Source organism: Oratosquilla oratoria, chromosome 4 (genome assembly GCF_046742065.1).
Source record: "Oratosquilla oratoria isolate Oo_2021 chromosome 4, ASM4674206v1, whole genome shotgun sequence".
Classification (NCBI taxonomy): domain Eukaryota; kingdom Metazoa; phylum Arthropoda; class Malacostraca; order Stomatopoda; family Squillidae; genus Oratosquilla; species Oratosquilla oratoria.
Genome location: NC_134780.1, coordinates 24780797 through 24796881, shown reverse-complemented (window position 1 = coordinate 24796881; position 16085 = coordinate 24780797). Strand labels below are relative to the sequence as shown.

Genomic DNA, 16085 nt, shown 5'->3' with positions numbered 1-16085 from the left:
GAAGGAAGGAAGCTTTTTATTGCTTTTGAGATACCATTTCAAATTCACTTTATGTTTAAATTTTTTTCTACGTGAGGATATACACATATATTCATACAATCATACATATATATCTAAATATGTATATATATATATTTATATATCTTATTGAGTATGGGTAATGGATCTGAGAAACATCTCCAAATATCATCAGTAAGTCCTGGGAATAGCCCAGCTGTGTACTAAATGATTGGTGAAATATACAGAACTGGAGGCTTAACCAATCACACATCTGGCCTTGCAATGACTTCACAGAGCTCCTCAACGTGAATACAGTTCAAAATCCAAATGATTATTTCTTTAAACTGTTTGGTATAGCCTATTTCAATATGATCAATACTTTGCAACACTGTCTGAGTTACATCTGTTGTAATGTTTAACACTTAATCTAATCCTACTTAAAAGCATTACCTAAATCAAATAGGAACTATGCATTTAATTTTGTTAACCTAGCTTACCTAGTTCACCTAGCAACCTATCTTTTACTTCAGTGAATATGAATGAACTCAGATATGGAATACTGTTTTTGATATTTCTGAATTTGTTGCAGTAATGAGCCCTCAAAAGCACCAGAAAGATGAATACTCCCAATATATTTTCTACCATATAACTCTCTTCAACTACTAGCACAAAGGACTGCATGAGCAATGTCTCGACAAAGTTGATGGATGAAATAAGGATTTGTCTCCAAAATACAGTCCTAGTTGGACTGTGAAATTTCCATTTGTAGTAATGTACAAGTTCATGTAGTAACATCACTTGTAATACATCTTTTGCTATCAACATAATTCCATAGATTATCAATAAGGAAATACCAATACCATATAAAAATTATGTTAATTTATCCTAAAATATGTGAACTAGAAAAAATAACTATCAATTCAAGCATTTCTTTAAATTACAAAAATGCCACAAATAATGTATTTTTTCCCAAATTATTTTCTTTTTGAGTGTAATTGTCCACAAAAGGTAAGTACATATAAAAATTAAATCACCCTTTACACTGCCCTATGCCAATGGGCAAGCAGAAATTACTTTCAGTTGACCAAACCTTTCTGGAAGCACTAGAGTGAGCATTTGTGCAAGTTTTCACACATAAGTGCACTTTGGCAACAGCCGTACATTGAAAAGTGCCAACAAAGACATACAAGCACATTTGCAACTTTAAATACCTTATCCATAACTAATATTGTGCATGTCAAAGTTTGGAGAGAAAACCTAATGACAAAATATGAAGAATGGATCAGCAATACAATATTAGGAAACAGATCAGAAAAAAATACACATATCATTCATTAGCTAAAAATAGTCCACGAGCCAGAGGTCAAATTTAGTGGGGTGGCTGTAGAGTGGGTGTATTTTCTGAATCACCCACATCCCCTTGGATTAATCATCAATCAATCCACTGCCCCAGGTCCCTCTTGTAGGAAACCCAAGATTCCCAAGTAACCAGCAACAACCACCAGGCAGGCCCATGTCACTCAAGGAAGAAATATTGTGTTGTTGTCTAGGAGAAAATACCCTTTGATATACATACATATCATATATATACATGTATAATATATATATATATATATATATATATATATATATATATATATAGAATACGAAGAAAAGACTGAACAACTACAACAATGCTGTCGTTTTTAACTCCACGTGTATATATATATATATATATATATATATATATATATATATATATATATATATATATATATATATACATATATATATATACATATGTATATATATATATATATATACATGTGTGTGTATATATAAATACATATATAGGAAGCTTGCTGGCTGAGTGGGTTAGGGCATCATTACTTGTGGCGAAGATTGAGGGGATGGCAGTTCGAACCCTGCCACCGGCAAAGTTCAACTGAAGGCATGGTTCATTGAATTCCACACTACAAAGTCCTCTGCAATGAGTATGTATGTATGTATGTATGTATGTATATATATATATATATATATATATATATATATATATATATATGTATATATATATGTATATATATATATATATATATATATACATACATACATACATGCTGGGACATTGTGACAAATTGATGAAGGTGGAAAAAGAAGTCACAGGTCTAGCTCCAAGATTTTTCATTCATTCCTGACCAGTTTTGCTCTATGCTTCTTCAGAGAGCATAGAGCAAAACCAGTCAGGAATAAATTAAAAAACTCAGAACTAGACCCATGACTTCTTTTTCCACCTTCATCATATATATATATATATATATATATATATATATATATATATATATATATACACAAATGCACACATATACCAATGGCTTTTTCCCCTTACAAGGGAGGTAGCCAAAGTCAGAGGCATAAAATCCATTCCCACCCATTTCATCCCCACATACTCCACTCTCATTCAATACCCCTCCCTTCCACTTTTCTTGGCTTCTCCTGAATAATGATGGGTCATCCCTGCATCCCGCCCACTGCCCTGGGTCAGAAGCAATGTAGCAAGACACACATACCCACAAACTCAAAATTAATCTTCTTTAATTCTCACACTACATCTTCACACAAGCCAGAAATATATGACACTTCTCTAAACAGAAGCTCCACATAATCTTCCTTTAATCTCCTAAACACTACATGGAGTGCATCTCTCAACCCCTCTCTAATGTCACTCTTCTGAAAATCACTTCTCTTCCCTGCTTAAATCTCAACTACCATATCACTGCAGAATTCAGATCAATCATTCAATCAGTTGATGCCTCAAATTTCATTGACTGAAAAACCACAACCACAGAGCAGCTGGCAACGATCCTTGGATCTTTCCATAGATCTCTCCGGAAAGAAACCATGGGTTGATGTCTGCATTGCATAATGTCACTGGTTGAAAATTGAAAGGCGGAGCCATTGCCAGTTGTTTAAAGGTGGAGGAAATGCAGAACATATTAAGTTTATAATGAGAAATCTTGGGCCCAATCTGAAGATCAAGTATCAGCTCCTCCAGATGGAAATGGGGAGGATGACAGATTTCGAAGACCACCTTACTGTATGCAGTTACCCATCATCAGTCCCTAGGAACTAAGATTAAAAGCCAAAATGTTCTTCAGTCCTTCCACTCAGCACTGCATTTCTCTGAGTCCTGGGGGCCCCTGGTCTCCTGCAAGAGTGACCTGGAGCACCAGAGTGAATGATATCAAATAGCCATTGGAATGCTATACAAATCATTCTTTAAATATACTTGATATTACATATTTACATATACCAAAATGACTATTTGCCCTTGTAAGGGAGGTGGCCAAATCAAAACACTCTTATTCTACACCCATCCAAAACCAATTCTGTCCCTACCATATTAGTGCTTCATCACTGAAGGATTGACACTGTCCCCCCACCACACTGCTTGGATTAAAGGCAATGCAGCAAGACACAGTACTTCCAGAGCAGGGCCCATGGCCTTGCTGTGGAGACACTGCCTTATTGCTTTGCCTTTGACCCAAGCAGTATGGCAAGAGTCAGAGATGACCATCCATAAGGTGCCAAGATGGAAGGGACAACGAACAAATTTGATTTGTCAAGCTGCTACTACACTGGATACTTTGATAGCAAAGCCTTTGGTCTAAATAAACAAAATAAACAATGTCCCACAAAATAAAATCCACTTTACTGTATCTTTCAATTGACAACACTGAAGGATTATAAGTTCCATACAGATGACAGCATACAACTTAATTAGAATTCATGCATTGTTCATCCTTGAACATTATCATTTCATATATAGTGAAGTTTCCAAAACAGTGGCAACTGCTGGTAGACTAAAATGACATACAAATAAGCAATTCCAATTTTGGCAGTTTATAGGGGTGAACTATGAAATATAGAGAACATGATTTATACAGAACCCGATTTAACAATGTTCAATATGGCCCAATGTGGTGGGAAATTATTATTCTATGTGATTTTTTCTGATGGGTATTTTTATGTATCAGATTTATTGTTATTTACTAACTGCCAAAGCATTAGATGTTTTATTTCCACAACTTTGGTACTTTTTGTGTTAAAATCTATATATTAAGTTTACATTTAATTTTTTCCTTGTTTACTGGCAGTATATCTTTCATGTCTAAACTTAAAAGTTGTTTCTAGCCTTTCCCATAATGCACATATTTCAACCTAAAGAAATAATTATCCATATATAACTGACCTCGAATATTTTGACTAAATTTAGTCTTCATAATTCAAACTACATGCAAGTATATATGGTAAGATTCTGACACATGTGCAAGAGGAAGGTCTGTTGGGCAAGGAAAGGAAGAGGACAAATGATGGGTGCAATTCTATCAAACCTGTCAAGAATGGTTTGGAATGGGAAGGGTGACTGCACGGGAACTTACTCAGAGAAATACCAGAGACTTGTGATGGCATATGAATGAAGTGACAACCCCCCTCAGCACATGCTTCCATTTAATTGACCTCTTCCATACAATTAAGCCTCCTGTACATCGGCATCATGAGGCGTGAGTGGGTATATAAGGATGCTGGTGTTGGCATCCTGATTATATTTATTTTGTAGTTGTAGCTGAGTGACCCCCAAATTCTGTGAACTGGCTTGATCATGTTTTCTGTGATTATTATTATTATAAGAGGGAGGGAAGGGGGTGGAGTGTGATGGGGATGTAATGGGTGGGAGTGGTTTTTTACGTTTTTGTTTTTTGGCTAACTCCCATGTGAGGGGGAAAGAGCCTTTGGTATATGTATGTATCATTATTCAGTAAAAAAAAAAAGAGTAAATCAGTAGTGACTTTATATTTCATAACATAAGTATTGTAAGCATCATCAAATCATTGTACATCAGGCATCTGATGCTGTGCTAAAGAATTATTTGACTTGTACTAAAGAGGTTAACAGATTGTGAGGGGGAGGACTGCTGTTTAATGAAGTGGTGGAGGTAGACCAGCTTCAGCTGTTGGGCCCTGGTATGGAGATGTTATGTCTTGCTGCATTGTCTCACCTGAGCAGTATAGCAGAGGACAGAGATGACCCTTCCTCCATGAGGAGCAAAGATAGGATGGACAACAAATGGGTTTTTGGACAGGTGTGGGTTGGGTGTCCAAAGGGTGCCTGCTATGATTTGGCCACCCCCCTTATGAAGGGGAAAGGGTCCTTAGGGTCTTTCATCCTACATTATAGTAATAAATGTTGCCTTGAGTCTCACCCACTGGAAACCATCCTAGCTTTTGGGCTAAGTCTGGCGGCAGTGTCAGCTCCTCTGGGGTGCACATCCTAGATGGAGGCAAGGATGTAGACAAGGAGATGAATTCCTCTTGTGTCCATCTTCTAAGACCACCACATAGCTATTCATCATTGGTCCCTCACCCTACAGTACACTGACTAGTTATTTACTTAGTGACTGCAAGTACTAATGATATGCAACATCTTTAGAGTGTGTAATCATTAGCTGAATTTTATATCCTGCCATTCCGATATCACAGTTCTCTTGCTGAAACAAATGCTAAGTAAAGTATGTACAACCACAAAGTCTCACTTTTTACATATTTTCAGGTGAGACTTTATGGGTAGTTACTGTTTAGTAATATTTAACATACATTTTTGCGGAGTGCCAAGATGTGATATCAAAACAAATAATTCAATATTCTGCCTTCAGACCTCCAGATAATAGAATTTTGCCTCTAGCTCATTTACTAATGAAACACATACATTCATTTCCTCTCAACCTTCTCCAATCTAATTTCATTTCTGCTTCACATTATCCTACAATGAAGAAGATAAAACTTAACAAACAACTTCTGCACCTAAAGCTGAACAGGAGGATCTACACTCCCATCAACAATTACTGCAGATGGTTCCACAAGAATATGGTCTTTGGAAGTGGCTAAGGTCATTTCATCAGCTGGAATTTTCTTAACTCTTTCATTTGCACTAATCGATGACGAGTGACCTTCCTTTTTCCCAATGTAATCTGTAGAATCCTCATTTATTTTTTCAACACTACCTGAAGATTCTGGTAATTTTTCCCCAACTGTAACTACTACTACAGGCTTACTAGAATTATCTACTTGTAAGTTAGCAACCAAATTACTCGTTGAACTGGCTGGTTCTACCTGTGCTGGAACAGGAATATCAGGGTCTGGTGCTGTGCCAAGTGCTGCATGACTTTTGGGTTCTTCTGTACTTGATATCTGTACTGGGGTTGAAGGAACTGATGATGAAGCAGATGAGCCCACTGAAGCTTTTCTAGGATTCCTTATGGTTGTACATGCAGCATACGTGACTTCATCCAAAGTAGCTAACTGAGGGAGTACCTGGTACAAAGAACAACAAGTTTGACTGAAATGCAAGTTACATCTATAAACACATGACAGTTACAAACTTTATGTAAGTCCACACAATAGGGTATGGTACAGAATGGAAAAGAAAATAAATTCTTTATTTCCCATCCAGCCACACTGTATCAAAGGCAATGCTGTGAAAAACAGCTCTTTTGCAACAAGACTTGACAGCTAGAGTTGGTTTACCCCATCAGTTCACATGGTGATCCCATTCAAATAGTTTACTGAGCTGACAAGAACATCCCTTCAGTGGCAACACACATAAATAAGGCTTCTGACAGTCTCTACATATATTCTGTCAAAGATCAATCAATCTGTTTCCCCAGTTCTCCTGCAGAAGACATGCTATCCTCCACCTTCCAAGAACCCAGCATCCTATTGGCAGTGACCAAAAGTCTTGTCTAGATCAATTATGGTGACCCATAAACTCATAAACATTTTGTTTTATTTACATACATACATACATACATACATATACCAAAGGCTTTTTTCACCCGTACACGGGAGGTAGCCAAAAGACAAAGGCATAGAAACCACTCCCACTCATTCCATCCCCTACATACTCCACTCCCCTCTACCCTCTTCCTTCCCTCTTATCTTGGCACCTCCTGGATGACAGGTCATCTCTGCATCTTGTCCACTGCCCTGGGTCAGAAGCAGTGTTGCAAGACACAGCACATCCACAGCAAGGTCACATCATTAATTCGGCAACCCCCCTTTCCGTCCCTTCAGTGGCAACACACATAAATAAGGCTTCTGACACTATATTCTGTCAAAGATCAATTAATCTGTTCCCCTAGTTCTCCTGCTATCCTCCACCTTCCAAGAATCCAGCATCCTATTGGCAGTGACCCAAAACCTTGTCTAGATCAACCATGGTGACCCATAACCTCATTAACATTTTGTTTTATTTAGATAATAAAATATTAACATTTCTAAACACATGTGACAGAAACAAAAATCAAATAAGGGAATTTTTGTTAATGCTTAGATGTTAATGATTTAGGTATTCTAATACAGCATTATTACTTTTGATGTTTTCAATAGGAATATTAAGAAAATAACAAGTCTATAAATCCTTGGCAACCCATAACTTTGGCTTGCAACCCAAGGGTTAAGACCCACTGTTATAGACACTTTCTTCTCCATCATATCTTAAATTGGTGGAAACACTGATCCTAAAAAGAATCAGAATTTACATACCCATTCCAGCAAATGGTAATGAAGGAAGAACTAGGACAGGAAACAATGGAAGGAAATTAAAAGTGGCATGCAAATATAGACAGCTTAATATTGGCCAGGCAAATGTAGCAGGAAAAGGTGGAGTGAAGGTGGAGGTAGAATGTAGATTGAGAGAAGCGAGTAAATGCCTTGGTGGATTAAAGAGTGTAATGAGGAATAGACATTTAGGAATGGATGCGAAGAGGAGACTGTATGAAGGAGTGATTGTGCCAACAGCACTGTATGGGGCAGAAACTTGGAACATAAGAGAGGAAGAGAGAAGGAGTTTGAATGTGTTTGAGATGAGGTGTCTGAGAAGTATGGTGGGGGTTACTAGGCTAGATAGAGTGAGAAATGAGGAGGTGAGGAGGAGAACAGGGGTGAAAAAGGAGCTGGGAGATAGGGTTGATGAAAGAATATTAGGATGGTTTGGACACATGGAAAGAATGAGTGAAGAAAGACTAGTAAAAGAGGTATGGAAGGCAGATGTGGTGGGAGTGAACATGAGGGGACGTCCTAGGATGAGGTGGATGGATGGGGTGAAGGGGGCTTTGGGGAAGAGGGGAATGTCTATTGAGGAAGGACAGGAGAGGACGGAAGACAGAGGTGAGTGGAGAATGGTTGTATATGGATGATGACGTGATTGCATGAGGAGGAATGGGCGGGGGGTGGGGGGTGGGGTGTGAGCAAATTATGACGCAGCCCGAAGGGATTTCTCCCCGTCCTCTCCTTATATGCAAGGGGGGATGGAAAGGGGGGATGGAGAGGGGGGTCGCCAATTAAATGAAGTGGCCTTGCTGTGGATGTGCTGTGTCTTGCGACACCGCTTCTGACCCAGGGCGGTGGGCAAGGTGCGGGGATGACCTGTCATCCAGGAGGTGCTCAGATGAGAGGGAGGGTGGGAGGGGTGTGGAGTGTATTTAGGGATGAAATGGGTGGGAGTGATTTTATGCCTTTCCCTTTTTGGCTACCTCCCTTGAAAGGGGGAAAAAGCCTTGGTATATGTTGTATGTTGTTGTAGAAATAAACGATTACTTAAAGGACAGTGAACCAGACATTATGTGCATGATTAAAAGCAAGAAACTTTATAGTGTTGATATCCAATTGGAAAACAGTGAATATAGATTTCGGAGAATAAACAGAAAACACAAAATGAAAGTTAGAGGGATGATACCCATGGAAAATGGCATAATGGAGGGCAAGGTAATACTGGGTGAAGATAGGACTAAGGCTATAAATCTTTAGATTATTACATATACCAAAGGCCATTTTGCCCTAGTTAAGGGTAGCCAAATTAAGCCACATAAACACCTAAGCAAGATGTTGTAATGCCTGCCATTTATTTTATATTATTTGTTTTGATATTATTTGTCTGGTTGTTTATCATTATTTGCTTGATTTTCATTGTATGTCAATCTATTATTTACTATTTACCTGTTTGTTAATTATCTAACTATACCTATGCATTTATTTATTCAATTTATTATTATTTATATTATTACAATTTTTATCTATTTATTTATTTATTTATCATTATTTTTTTGCATCTGACCTAGTTATGGACCAAAAGGTTTCTTGTTGGCATGCTCCTCCTTTGTAACCCTTTGTAATAAATATATAAAAAAAAAAAAAAAATCCTCCCAACTACCTCTTTAATTTCATCAGATCAGTGATGAAGGGACACTCCCCCCCCCCCCATCTTTTATTCAGCAACTCCTTATATAAGAGCCAAGAAGACTTGATTTAGAAACTTTTTTGCAACTTTTAAAATGACAAATAAATTCATGTTCCTTACCTCCACTACTCCATTCTCCAAACCCTCTACACTAACATCAACCATCTCTAGTTTGGCCATCAACTCTGAAAGCTTATTGGCTTTTCTCTGTTCATTAGCTTCAATAATTCGACAAAGATGTTCTGTAAGAAGTTCCTTTCGCTCTAGCCGATGGAAAAGAGACAATTTTGCTTCGATGAATTCCTTTTCTGCTTTATCATAACGTTTCCTGATATAAAAAAGAAAAGACTTGTAAAATCATAGTACAAGTAGAAATAGTGTCAAATTTTAACATTATAATATACTGCATAATTACTACCAAACTGTTAAAAGTAAGTCTCGAACTCAATCTAAGTAGTTTGGCAGAAAGTGACATAGCATGAGTCTACATTAAAAAATAAATAAAACAAAAAATAAGTCACTACTTACTGAGCTTCATTAAACTCCACACTAGCAGCCTCAATTTGATCTCTCAAAATTGAGACATCAGAGGAAAGCAAGTTGTCCAGTTTGGTAAGTTCTGCCTGTATCTGCTGTAGTTTTTTTGCCTCTGACTGAGTTTGTTTCTTCCTAAATAGATTTCAACAGGAAAACAAGAAAAAGACCCATAAGTCCAACTCTTTCAAAACAATTATTCAGAAATATTATATTTTCTTCTTCATGCTTCCCCCCCCACCCCACTTTGGTTTGTTATGCCCCTGCATGAGGTATGGACTGCAAGAGTTTGATACATTCAATGCTTTAGGGACTTTAATGATACCCCTATGGCCCAGGCTCACCCAGCTTCTTTCATGATTTGAAACTAAGCTTCATGGTCCCAAGGAAATTGAAAATGGCCGACTGTTTAGTCCAAAACTTATGCAGGAAAGAGATTGTGTTGTGTGATCCTGGTCCACAGGGGTGCCACAAATACCCCTAAAGAAATGAATACATACATACATATACCAAAGGTTTTTTCCCCCTTACAAGGGAAGTAGCCAAAAAAACAAAGGCATAGAAACCACTCCCACTCATTCCATCCCCTACATACTCCACTCCCCTCTACCCTCTTCCCTCCCCCTTATCTTGGCACCTTCTGGATGACGGGTCATCCATGCATCTTGTCCACAGCCCTGGGTCAGAAGCAGTGCTGCAAGACACAGCACATCCACAGAAATGAAAACATATAATTAAGCAGTCAGTACCCCAGTGCCTCACACACATCACCTCACCTGTCAGCAATGGCTTTTGCCAACATTTCCCTTCTCTTTTTATTTTGTTCTTCCATCATTTTTTGTCTTTGCTGAAAAGTTTCAAGAGAAAGCTTCTCTTGAAAATTGTCATTATTAATGCTGTTTTCACTAAGAAGTTCTGCCATTTCACCGCTGCTTGCAATCTTGTGGTCTTCTGCAGTTAGTCCATTACTTGAAGCTGCTGCTGCTGCAGCTGCTACAAATTCATAAGAATTATCCTCTCTTAGTCGAAGCTTGACGTTCTTTGGGTTACCTGAAACATCAGAAACATAGAAAGGGAGTTCCCAGTTCCCTTCAGCCCCAGTCACCTCTGCAACCTGCACTGGACAGAGCAGTTGCAGTTTTCTCCCTCTGCCACAGAAATATGAGGAATGAAAAGATGGACCCCTAAATATGGCCTTTAACCTCTTTAATACATGTTGAATACTTCTGTGCACATTAGATTTCCTTATGTACAATGATACATCACAATACGCCTGTGTGTTAGCGTGGTATGTTGTATATCATACCATTATTATTGTGCATTGTGCTTGTGTGTTGCTTGTTTGGGGAATTATATGTTTCCCCTCTTTATAAAATTGTCATATGTTTTGTTGTTTGTTGTTTTATTATTTATTGTAATTATGTGTAATTATTGTGTATAATTGTAATTATATTGAATATCGCAAATGCGATGCACGTCTTTTGGCACGAATTGGCAGCTTGGCGTCAGTTCGGAGCCAGCTCTCTTTGTATTCACACGCATTAGTTGTCAGTGGTATCAGAGATTAGTGTACTTCCCACTATTTGACTTTCATTTCTTGTAGCCACCCAGTACATTTTGGTGGCAGCGTAAAAACAATCTTTTCGGTGATTTTTTTTTTTTTTTCATTGTGAACGTTCAGAAAAGACTTTAAATTGCAGCGCTGGACTATAGCCGGTCATAATAGTTGCATCTCTATGTCCGTTCTTTTCTCCCATTTTCATTCCACAGGCTACAGGATTTGCTTATTTGGGAGAAGTAGTACTGCTTTCTCACTTTGGACCAGTGACTTTTTATTTAAAAGGCGGTGTTCAGGAGCATTGTGGTTGCATAGAGCGCCACGTGATTTTATTGGGAGACGTTTCCCCCGAGAATCTTCGTGTTCCGCCTCCTTTTGGACTGATATCGCCGTCTACTTTTGAGGGACGCTCTTTTATGGTTGCTGTGTGGATTGCAGTTTGAATTGGTGATTGGATGAGGACGGATTCATGCTTGGATTGCATGAAGCCTTGGTCGGCGTCCCTGCCAGTACATGTTTACCACGCCGGCTCATACATCGCATCCGAAGACATTAGTTATTTTCGTTACTTACCAGTATTGTATGTTTCCTTGCCTTAGGCATACCTGTATTGTCCTTTTTGAGATTTTGTGGACATATTGTTGTATATACATATTTCATATCTACCGGTCGTGCCTTGGGCGGCCATTTTTATGACGTCACTAGTTGTTTACTTATTTAAATGTTACCCCTCAGTGGTTAGATTTTCTTTCGCCAGTGACGTCTTGCGTATACTTACGCATCAGTGCATTATATATATTTTTTTACGTAATTTTTGCTAATTACAGTCTTGATATTTTTTTCTTCATTATTACTATTTGTATTGCATTGTTTCTGTGTTTCAATGCTTCTGTTTGTGTGAATTATATCATTATCTTACGTTCGTGTCCCATGTCCATGTGATTTCTCTATATTATTTTTTTTTACATTATTTCATGCTTTGTGCAAGTGTGTTATATTTACATTATTTCTTGCTCAGTGTCAGTGTTTTCTATTAATGCTGTATGTTATTACGCAGTGGGTTACAGTTGTCAAATCCTATCATGTCTATGTCAAAGATGCCTTCGTTTATCAGTTCAAAAAAATCATCTGAGACAATGGCTCACACATTGACATTATTGCATCAAGAACCATCGGTTATGAAATTCTCTGGTCAAGATCCCCATTATAAGGTGATTGATTTTATTTGCCAATATGAGGACTCAATTGTGCACTCTAATGTTTCGACGGGGCCTGAAAAGATCTCCTTTGTGAGGTCCCAGCTTGTGCCAAATTCTCTGGCATCGGAGTTACTTTCTGCATCGTGTTTAGATCCCAAATCTCTGGATTATAATTATGACATCTTTAGGTCTAACTTCATTAAACTTTTTTCAGATACCCCTGGTGGTGGTTCGTTCCATTGGTGTTTCAAACTGGCTGATACTCTCGTCTCCCGACTGGGCACTCTTGATTATAGACGGGCGCAAGCTCAGGCCAGTATAATTGTTGTTGATGCTTTAGAGTCACTTTCACATTCAGATTGGGTAGATAATGGCAATATCACTTTAGATCGATTTCGTCTTATTTTGGAATATTTGATGTATATTCTTTTTTTGGTTCCTCCTGAGAGAAGAGCTGCATCTTCTCTCAAGTATACGACTGATGAGACTCTATTGTCTTTTGCGACAAAGCTTTCCTGTAAACTAGGGGAAGTGCCTTCTAGTTCCTTGTGTATTAGCAATACTCTTCAACATACCGATGTTCCTTGTTCTCCTCAGCCCTCTCGGTCTACATATCCTAGTCATAGCTCTCCTCAATCTACAGTTACCCTCCTCCCCTGTTATGTACCTTTTGTAACAAGTCTGGTCACTTGAGTAATTTTTGTTATCGCCGTCGGCGCCAGGTACATAGATCAAGACAGTCCCCTGTTTGCAGGAGTGTATCTAATGTTTCTTCTCATGTTCCACATGACCCTTCTAGAGTAGAACCCCAGGTTAACCTCAGTTACTGTCTTATCCATGGTCATTGTAAACACTCTACTGATCAGTGTTTCAAGGTTTTGAAACTTAGGGATGAGACTTCTCATCAGCCTCGGCAATCCCATTTTCACCAGTGCGTGTTTCACAACCCAAAGGGTTGACCAGCAATGTTCGGTCTCAAATCATCCCCTTGGTAGCTGTTGAGTCTTCTCAATTATTAACCTTTCAAGTTCTTATGAGGGATACACCTCTACCTCTTTCAGTTACTATAGATACTGGTGCAGAATGTAGTCTCATAAGTAGAAAGGCTTATTTTGCTCTTCGGGAATTGTACAATCTCCCTTTATCTCCCTTTTGTAATAATTTGCATTCTGTGCAAGGTTCTCCCTTGCCTGTTCTTGGGTCTGTTTGTCTTCCCTTACAGTTTCCCTTGCATGCTACAGTCTTCAATGTCACTTTTGTTGTTGTCTCTGGCATTGCCCTTAAGTGTGATTGTCTCTTGGGTATTGATGCTCTTACAGCTCATGGCATAGATATTTCTCCTAGTCGCCGTATAGTGACTTTCTGCAATTGTGATATCTCTGCATCGGATAGGCCAGTTTCTGTTTGTGATTCTACTGGCTTGATCAGTCCGCACTGGTGCCTGTACCAACTTCTAAATGCTCTAACCCTGTTTCTCATTGTGCTGCTGTTGTTATAGGAGAGCATCTTATTGAACCTTCAAGTTCTATTCGAGTTCCGGTGTGCATCTCAGATGCCCCGATAGGGTTTGGCGTTCTCTCTTTGCCTGACTCTATTCGTATTCGTCGGCTTGCACTAGAAGGAACTCTCTCCACTGATCGCGAGGATCATGTCACTAAGGCGATGGTAACCAACGTCACGGGTGCTCCTATTCCTCTCTCTCCTGGCAGTCACTTAGGCTCCTTTGAGGTGGTACACGTTGCTACTTTCCAGGACTCGCCTATTATAGCAGCTTCTGTACTACAGTCTCCTCCAACTCGTGACCCTGCTCACTTAGCTTCTGAGTTTGCCAGATTTGTAGGCGAGATTGATTTTCCTGAAGAGACGCCTCGTCTCCTTGACCTGTTAGTTGCTCACCGTCAGGCTTTGGCTTTACCAGGTGATCCGTTAGGGGTTACGGACCGTGTGGTTCATAGAATTGATCTTCAGCCAGGTACTCGTCCTGTTTACGTCCCCTCTTACAGGCTACCTCACTCTCGTCAGCTTATAGCCCAGTCCTTGGTTGACGATTCATTGCGTGAAGGTGTTGTACAGGAGTCCCACTCCGAGTGAAACTCGCCTCTTCTCCTGGTGCCTAAGAATGATGGATCTTTTCGTCCTGTTGTTGATTACAGGAGAGTTAACGAGGTCACTATTCCAGACCATTATCCTCTGCCTCTCTTAAGCGAGCTTCTTCAGTCCATTGGCACTGGTAATATGGTGTTCACCACCTTAGATTTAAAAGCAGGTTTTTGGCAGATACCCCTGGAGGAGAAGTCTCGTAAAGTCACGGCCTTCTCGACTCCCAGTGGGCATGATGAATGGCTTCATTGCCCCATGGGTTTGCGGAATGCTCCTTTGACTTGCCAGCGCTTAGTTAACTCCATTTTTCATGGCTTAGTTGGAAATGGACTTTTTGTTTACTTGGATGATTTGATTTTAGTTTCCAAAGATGTGGAAAGCCACTTTACTAAGTTGTCCATGGTCTTGCAACGTTTTGCTGAAGCTGGGTTGAAACTCAACTTACCCAAGTGTTCCTTTTTCAAGTCTAGTATACAATTCCTAGGTCATGTTGTAGACAAACATGGTATCCACACCACAGGTGATAAAATCAAGGCAGTGAGAGACTTCCCTATACCGAAGACAGTTGAACATGTACGTTCCTTCCTTGGACTTGCAGGATATTATCGTGCATTCATTAAAGACTTTGCTTCAATTGCTTCTCCTCTCACTCACCTTCTCAAGAAGGACTCTTCCTTCCAGTGGCGTGATGTTCATCAGAATAGTTTTGATTCTTTGAAGCTTGCTCTTACTGCAGCGCCTGTGTTGGCCTTACCTGATTACAGTCTTCCCTTTACATTTTGTACAGATGCTTCTGGTACAGGCATTGGAGCCGTACTCATGCAACAAGTAGACTGGCGTAGACCTCATGTTATTGCATATGCTAGTCGCATTCTTAATAAGCCTGAGTTCCGTTACTCTGTTACTCATTTAGAGGCCCTGGGAGTGGTGTGGGCTTTAAAGCATTTCCGTGATGTCATTTTTGGATATCCTATTACAGTCTACATGGACCACACTGCTGTCACTCACCTTTTCAAGGGCAAAAATCTTTCAGGCCGCCTAGCCAGATGGTTCCTCATGATCGAGGAATTCAATCCAACCCTTAAACATATCCTGAGGTGTGCGAACCACATTGTTGATGCACTTTCACGTAATATCCCTGTTGCTTCTGTTACAGTGATTCATAACTTTTCCCTGCAAGATCTGGCCAAAGCTCAGCATGAAGACCCTGTTTGGTTTGCAGTCATTTATGCTTTGGAGTCTGGTGATAATTCCACCTTACCAGCTTTACCAGTACCCCTGTCTCAATTTTCCTTGCAGGACGAGATACTCGTTCATAATGTGGAAGTGTTTGAGCAAGATGTGGCACAGCTAGTGATTCCTGAGTCTCTAGTTCCCATTGTTTTGTCCCTTGCTCATGATGCCCCTCAGGCTGGTCACCCAGG

General features: G+C 39.4%; 1 protein-coding gene across 2 annotated transcripts in view; it reads right to left on the bottom strand.

Moving 5' to 3' along the window:
- Positions 1 to 16085, bottom strand: part of LOC143024683 (uncharacterized) — a 191665-nt gene that overhangs the window by 158581 nt on the left and 16999 nt on the right. For both annotated transcript variants that reach the window (XM_076183682.1, XM_076183683.1), the window contains 4 exons: positions 10581 to 10854; positions 9799 to 9939; positions 9391 to 9598; positions 6147 to 6347 (listed from right to left, as the gene is read on the bottom strand). In XM_076183682.1, the coding sequence (XP_076039797.1) occupies positions 6147 to 6347; positions 9391 to 9598; positions 9799 to 9939; positions 10581 to 10854 (824 nt within the window). The remainder of the gene's footprint in view (positions 1 to 6146; positions 6348 to 9390; positions 9599 to 9798; positions 9940 to 10580; positions 10855 to 16085) is intronic.